The sequence below is a fragment of the Apium graveolens genome, chromosome 9 (assembly GCF_009905375.1).
Source record: "Apium graveolens cultivar Ventura chromosome 9, ASM990537v1, whole genome shotgun sequence".
NCBI classification, from domain to species: domain Eukaryota; kingdom Viridiplantae; phylum Streptophyta; class Magnoliopsida; order Apiales; family Apiaceae; genus Apium; species Apium graveolens.
The window spans coordinates 248,549,190-248,557,234 of record NC_133655.1 but is presented as its reverse complement, the minus strand read 5'-3'; the positions used below and the strand labels follow the sequence as shown (position 1 = coordinate 248,557,234).

The 8,045-nt window shown below is 37.8% G+C and overlaps 1 protein-coding gene across 1 annotated transcript; it reads right to left on the bottom strand.

Annotated features, from left to right (window-relative positions):
* Positions 1-6,969: 6,969 nt before the first annotated feature.
* On the bottom strand, positions 6,970-7,674 carry LOC141686142 (uncharacterized). The gene has a single exon (XM_074491196.1). The coding sequence runs from the start codon at positions 7,672-7,674 to the stop codon at positions 6,970-6,972; it is 705 nt and encodes a 234-aa protein (XP_074347297.1).
* Between the last annotated feature and the right edge of the window lie 371 nt (positions 7,675-8,045).

Sequence of the window (8,045 nt, the reverse complement as noted above, 5' to 3'; positions counted from 1 at the left end):
CAAGGGAATTAACTATACGTATCGCTTACGCCTTCAACCCTTGAATTTATCTCATGATCAGTCACCATCGTGCTGATGATGACACACTTCTCTCTATTTATTGCAAGGGTTTCTTAGGGTTTCCCATACCTAACTCCCTTATCACTTCTCAACTCTATTTCCTTTATATCCCTTTATATTCCTACCCTTTTCAGTCTTTTATTTTTGTTTCCATTACAACCATTACATGAACCAACACAACATAAGCATTGATTTCAAACATCCCGTCATTCTAGATTCGTGTCCTCAGAACGAATCTTGACAACTTTTACAACTTAAATTCATAATTCATCATACTTGTCCACTTTTTTTCTGGCTTTAAAGTTTTTATACTACCTTCATAACCTTGGGAGTTACTTTCCCGAAAACAATTGACTGAAGGTTAATCAGTTTATTCTAACCTCTGGCTCCGTGCCTTTCTTGGTCTTTCACCAGCGGGTGGCCTCTCTCTTAGGAGGGTAAGTGACAAAATAGTCTTTTGTGATTCATTAATCATTTAGAATCTCAAATGATTCCTATATTTCCTTTAGCCAGGCTCTTGCCTCGACTGGGTTCGCTTGTTCCTTGGAACTCTGAGAGCTTAGTGACTTAAAGGTCCTGAAAGAATTTCCCACCGCACTGTCCCCTCAGGGTGGTGGTTGGGGATAATAGTCTAAGTTCTCTTTAGATAGGTCCATGAATTGCCGTATAAGAGTACCATCTCGGGTCTCCTTTCCTTACTCGACTTCTGTTTTCTCAGTATGAAATGTTTCATCCTTCTCCCATAATTGGGGTTATCTTATACGTTAAAATCCTTGTTTTCCACTTCATTATGTTCTGGGTTCCTTACATCTTGATTGCGACCTCCCTGATTATCACATTCAGGGTTTTCCCTTAATCTTATTCCTCGAACTATGACTTCCATCTAAGATCCCGTCCTTAAGCTCTTGAATGTTTGGAACCAAAATTCTGTAGGAATAACTCATTATTACCTTATCATCTTTCTCGGTATTAATCTCTTCTCCAGTCATTGGCTCTCTGCCTTCATTCATTACTTTTTCTTGGCACAATATAATTTTCTTTTCCCATAATTCGGGCTGCATTATAATCTCAAACAGCCTTTCAGTACCGGCTCCGGTTACCTTCACTTCTATTTCCATTTTCTCAAAATCTCTTATCAACTCTTCCGAAGACATTATCATCTTGAGTGTCTCCTTTTTACTAAGGGCATCAGCCACCGCATTGGTTTTCCCCGAATGATAAAGAATCTCCGAATCATAATTCTTGATTAGCTCTAACCGCCTCCTCTGGCGTATGCTGAGCTCTTTCTACGTAAAAATGTACTAGAGCTCCTATGGTTTGTGTAAATCTCGCACTTCACTCCATACAAGTAGTGCCTCCAATCTTTAGGGTAAAACTATTATCACGAGCCTAAGCTCATGGGCGGGGATATCGAACTTTATATTCCCTTAATTGTCTTGACGCGTACGCGATTACCTTATTGTGTTGTATAAGAAGCACCCTAATTCCTTATGCGAAGCGTCACTACACATCACAAAATCTCCTTTTCCATCTGGCAATGCCATCATAGGGGCCGTCACAAATCTTTGCTTTAGTTCTTGAAAGTTCTTCTCGTATTTCTCCGTCCATTCGAACTTCTCAGTCTTACGAGTAAGCCGCGTTAAAGGGGCTACTATCTTTACGAACTTGAACGAACCTCCGGTAGTAATCGACCAATCCTACCTCTGGTAGTTTCCCTAACCATAGTCATCAATTCCTCAGTGGTCCTTTATTCATTCTTGTCAGGATCCTCCACGGGATTCTTCTCAGCAACAATCCCTTCTAGGACAACATCCTCAACCGCTACATCCTCAATATGAACATCATCCGGTCCCTCGTTAGGACGCTCTATCGGATCCACAATCTGATCTCCAATATGTAATAAAACATCATCACATTGTTGCTCTTTAACCTCAGGGTTCGGAGTCCCGCTACCGTATACGATAACGAACTACGCTTCTATCACGATATTTATAAGGGTTCCCATAAGGGTTTTAACTGTCAGTACTACGTTAGGTAGTCCGACTATGAACTTGGCAAGAGTTCTTATTATCTTAGTGAACTTATTATTTTAACATCATATCATCTCTGAGGTTTATAACACTTGGCTCTGATACCATTTCTGTAACACCCAACTTATTATTTTAACGTCATATCATCTCTGAGGTTTATAACACTTGGCTCTGATACCATTTCTGTAACACCCCCAAATCCGGGGTCGGGGATCCGGGTTGTCACGAGTTCCATTTCCCTTAATAACACCCAATCTTAATAAACAATCAACTACTCTGTACTGTGACCCCACAATAAACACACACACCACAAGTTATAGTCTCAGAGATGAATATCCAAAAATAACACGAGTCATTTTATTCCCCAATTATATGCCATTACACCTTAAAAGGGTTTCTGAATAAATTTACATTTCTTTGCCATTATTAATATTCATAAAGATACATAAGTTTGGTATATCAAAAGTTGAAAGCCTAGTCTATTGGTAGCTCCTACCTCAGCTACAGCGACATCAACGCCTATAGAAAACTGCGGAACGTTTCCTATCCGCTCGTGAATTGGGAGCTTGGTCCTGTTCATCTTGTCTATCTGATGTTGTGTGATGAAAGAAGAAAGCAAGGGTGAGCAACAAGCCCACCAAAATAATATGTATAATAACTAACAATATATGAGCATTCTCATAGTACACATGAAAGTCTTGGTCAAGAAGAAATAAACCAAGCTGATATCTTAACGCGACCAAGTCGCAAAATATTCAGTATATATATATATATATAAATATATATACTTTTCACAATCTTTGAAATCCTCTGACATGTATAATATACACAGAGTTCCCGTTTATAACTGTATAAAATATCGTTGCAAGGTGATCTCATATATCTAACCTTGTCTCAAAGTTTTTCCGAAAATCTTTGACATGCACAAGATAATCATTTACTAGATATAAGTTTAAAAGATGAAGTTACAAGATACTCTAATATACTTATATCCGAATACTACTTGAACTACCACCATTCAAGTTATAATCAGTTTCAAAAGTTCATCACCCAGATGAGACTACAAGATAAGACTTGAATAGATTCAATCCTTGAAATATCATTATAAATAATGAAGTTACGAGATACTTCATTAAGTCCTGATATATATATACACCTATATATATATACATTTCATACACTCCTTGAAAACCTCTATTATGAAAATTATAAACAGAGTTGCAATATCCAATGAATTTGGAAAGGAGAAAACCTTGGCATAAACCTGATATCTTGCTGATCAGGCAAAGATACCAATAAGTAACCTTTTCTACTAGTAGATGGACGAATTCCCCACTGGTCATCACCCTGGCCGTAATAGGACCTTGTGCTGGACTGCCACTCAGCCACTTACGGATTTGATGGACTCCCACTGAGCCACTTACACTTTCATGGACGCCCACTGAGTCCATGTTGCTTATGCCGACTCAATAGATGGACTTACTTCCCGAACGTTGGGTAAATAATCAATTCATTTACCAAAGCAGCAACCTCGTTGCGAATATAAAATACACCACAGAGCCGGATCCCTCAGGTTTTGAGCGAATATTTAAATCCCCTTTAAAAGGAAGATCTTAAATATAAAAATGAGTTTTGGGATCCGCTCTAACTTTTAAAAATCATTTTGAAGACTCGAAAACACTTTAAAGAGTGTTTGGAGTAATGCTGATTTAATGAAATAAATCAGTCCCGATATATTAGAAAATATCCGAATATTATTATTTAAATAATATTTCCATAAAGAATAATCTTTATAAAAATAATTGAAGTAGAAGTTGTAAAACTTATACTTGAAATGAATATTAAATAACCAAAGATATACTTATACGAAAGTAATATCTTTATTTGAATAATCAAAGTGAGTTTGATTATCGACACATTATTCTTTAATAAAATAAAGAATAATAATAAGTAAATAATCGGAGTCATAAGTCCTCGAATGAATATTCATTAAATAATATAAACTGAGTCATAAGTCCTCGAATGAATATTCAATTAGTATTCATTAAAAAATATAAACTGAGTCATAAGTCCTCGAATGAATATTCAATTAATATTCATTAAATAATATAAACAGAGTCATAAGTCCTCGAATGAATATTCAAAGTAATATTCATTAAATAAATAAGCGGAGTCATAAGTCCTCGAATGAATATTCCAGATAATATTCATTAAATAAAATAAAAGGAGTCTTAAGTCCTCAAATGAATATTCAAAGTAATATTCATTAAATAATATAAAGTTATCGAATAAACCTTATTCGATTAATAGTTTTGAAAACTATATATATATATATATATATATTATACTCGGGAACATCGACTCCCGGTTTTAAAAAATATTCTCCTTTGGGTCCCCTATACTCAGGGTATACGCAACTACTGCTTATCTCGAGCATAGGTATTATGCAACTAGTAAGCATTTGATTCAACAGATATATATCAAGATTACGAAACAGACATGCATATATACCATATCACATGCTCCAATATATCGCAAGAATTTGCTAATTAACCATCATGCATCTATCACAAGATAATGCATATACATATGTACACATCACAACAACGGTATAACGGGTAGAAAACTTGCCTGAGTGTTCCGGGGTAGACTTAAGCTTAGAGTGGGTCCGATAACCTATGAACAACAACATAAGTCGGAATTAAACCCCGGTCGCTTAAGAAACTAGACTTTAACCAATTGAACCCTAACGTCCGCTTTTGCGCTTAACGATTCACTTAAGTCGCTCGAGTACCCCCGGCTCCACCATTTTTAATAAATTAACCATTAAGGGTTTTAAGGCGATTCTTTCGCGAGTGCCTTAACAACTTCATAATACACTTCACATAAATGTTTCATACTCCAATTAATCCTTTAAGGTCTTTAACCTATGTTTAAAAGTAAGGCGAGGGATAATGGTTCATTCGCGAAATGCCGTTACTTAAAACGGTCGTTTCTCCTAAACCGTATATCGGATTCAAACGAACCACATATCAAAACGAAGCTCATAACATGAACTATCTAATCATGGAAATGGTCAAAACCTAACAGTGTGTTCTCGGGTCCTGATGTTAAGAACAAAAACAGTCTAAAGTAAATCGGACATTACGACGGCTATGTTTACGCGATTACCAATTTTTATTCTACTCCAAACCAACCACCAATCAACCACAATTCATTCATAAAACCAAAATCCATCCATACCATAATACAACAGCCCCAACACCTCAAGTTCTCCAATTTATATTATTCTCAAACATGAATTAAAACTATACTTAAGTTCATTAATCAATAATCCAAGATTTACAACTCCAACTCATTACAAAACCAACCACACTCTAAGTCTACAAGAATCATACTTCTCATGAATCATAACAACAAAACTAAACCTAATATTCAAAGTAAATTTAGGGTTTGGAGGGGTTATACCTTCCTTGGAGAGTGGCGAATCAATTAACTAGCTTGGAACACCCTTGAAAGTCCTTATCCAAGCTTAATCTAAACAAAAACTCCAGAACAAAAATTTAAGTTCTTGAAAAACACTATTCACCCTCTTCTTCCATGATTTTTAGGAAGAGATTGTGAATTAAATTGAAGCTTAGATTCATGGGATAGCTATATCTATGTAAAAGGAACCTTGGATAATTACCTCATGATTTAACAATGCTTGGATCTTGGATTTTAATTTTTTTTTCTCCTTGAAAATGAAGAAAAGCCGAGAGCTTATTGTTGGATAATGAAGTCAACTTTGTGTTTTGTGATTTGTGATTTGTTTTGCTTGGTTGTTTTGTTTTGTTTTGCTTAATTACCTTTTAACCATGGTAACTTTTGCAAGGCCAAGAATCAACCAACAACACACTTCCTTTTTGTCATGCTTATGTCACCTTGTTATGTCATCCTCCCACACTTGTCCTCTTCTTATTGGTTTGATGACATCATCCTCACTAACCTCTTTGATTAGCTTCTAATTACTTGGCTAATGACCGCTGATCTGTTATGCGGTTCGCTTAACTTTCGTTTTTATTTATCGTTTGAGGGATCATACCCAGGATCTTATTACTTAGGTTTCCTTAACCTTTTTCAATACATTATATTCCTTTTATGATCCTCTCTTATAATCCTTGAATTTAAATCCTTTTTATCCTGTTCCCTTATACTCAATTCTTTCGGTATCTTGTGGATTTTTGGGAAAAATCAAAGTGTTCGAATTTGGATTCTGACGATCTTTACATACACTTATATCCCATATAAAGTACTAATAAGATCTCAAAATAACAAAAGAAGAACCCCTACATAGTGTGGCATAGTGGAATACCAAGCCTGCATACTATGGAATTAAACACAAAATCCCTTATCTTCTTTGCCGTGATCTTGGCTAGTGGCATAGCCTCTGGCCATTTGGTGAAGTAGTCCACAGCCACCACGGCGTATTTCACACCCCCCTTTGCTTTGGGTAACTCTCCAATGAGATCAATTGCCCACATGGCAAAAGGTCAGGGACTTGTAAATGAGGTAATGGTGGATGTCAGGGTGTTGGAATAGTTGGTGAACCGCTGGCAACGATCACAAGCCCGGACAAAATTGAAAGCATCTTCCCTCATAGTCGGCTAGTAGTACCCTTGTCTGAGCACTTTTAATGCCAATGAACCACCCCCGAGTGATTGCCACAAATCCCTTCGTGTACCTCTCTGAGAATATAATTTCCTTCTTCCATATCCACACAACGTAACAGTGGCTGGTTAAATCCTCTCTTGTATAGTACCCCATCATATTCGACATACTTTGCAGCTTGGTACCGAAGGCGTCGAGCCTGCAGTTTATCCTCTGGTACAGCCCCCGTTTAAATATAGTTATGGATGGGGGTCATCCAGCTTTCTTGTGGGAGTTCTTGCATTTGAAACACCTCCACCTCCGGGATACTTGGAATTTCCTGGATTCCCAAAGGGATTTGTCCAAGTTGAACGTTGTCCATTTGTGAACCCATCTTGGCCAAAGCATCCGCATTACTATTCTCTTCTCGCGGGACACTTTCTAGTTTGGCACTTGAAAATTTTCCTAGTAGGCATTTTGCACATCTCATATATAGCTCTGTCCATGGTCCCCGGGCTTGGAATCCTCCGTTGACCTGGTTCACAACTAATTCGGAATCACTCCGAACTATCAAATTCACGGCCCCTACCTCCAGAGCTAATTTCAGACCGTTGATCAAGGCTTCATACTCAGCATCATTGTTGGTAGCATAAAACTTGAAATGGATAGCACTCATCAAGTGGTGCCCCTCCAGAGTGATCAAGACTATCCCGGTACCTGACCCGTTGTTGTTTACGGCCCCGTCCACATGTAATGTCCACCAAGGGTGGGGGAGTTCGTGCTTCTTTTCATCCTGATGACTTTCTTGCGAGGTTGGTTTTGCCAGCACTATGGCCTTATCATCAACTTCTTCATCGAACTCAAGTACGAAATCGACCAGCGCTTGTCCTTTGATTGCCGTGCGAGGACAATATTCCAAATCGAATTGTCCTAGCTCTACGGCCCATTTTAACATTCTTCCTGATGATTCGGGTTTATGTAGAATATGCCGGAGCGGATAAGCGGTGCGAACTTCTATTCAGTGAGCCTGAAAATACGGTCTTAGCTTTCGTGCCGCAAGAATAAGAGCGTACACTAGTTTTTCCATATTGGTATACCTGGTTTTCGCGTCCAACAACCTTTTGCTTACATAGTATACAGGCCACTGGTGGCTTGCTTCTTCCTTTACCAATACGGCACTGACGGAATATTCAGACACCGCCAAGTACAGAATCAATATTTCTCCGTCTTCCGGCTTTGCCAACATCGGAGGATTTCCCAGTTGTTCTTTAATTTTCAGGAAAGCTTCTTCGCAGTTCGGAGTCCACAAAAAATCCTTCCCTCTCC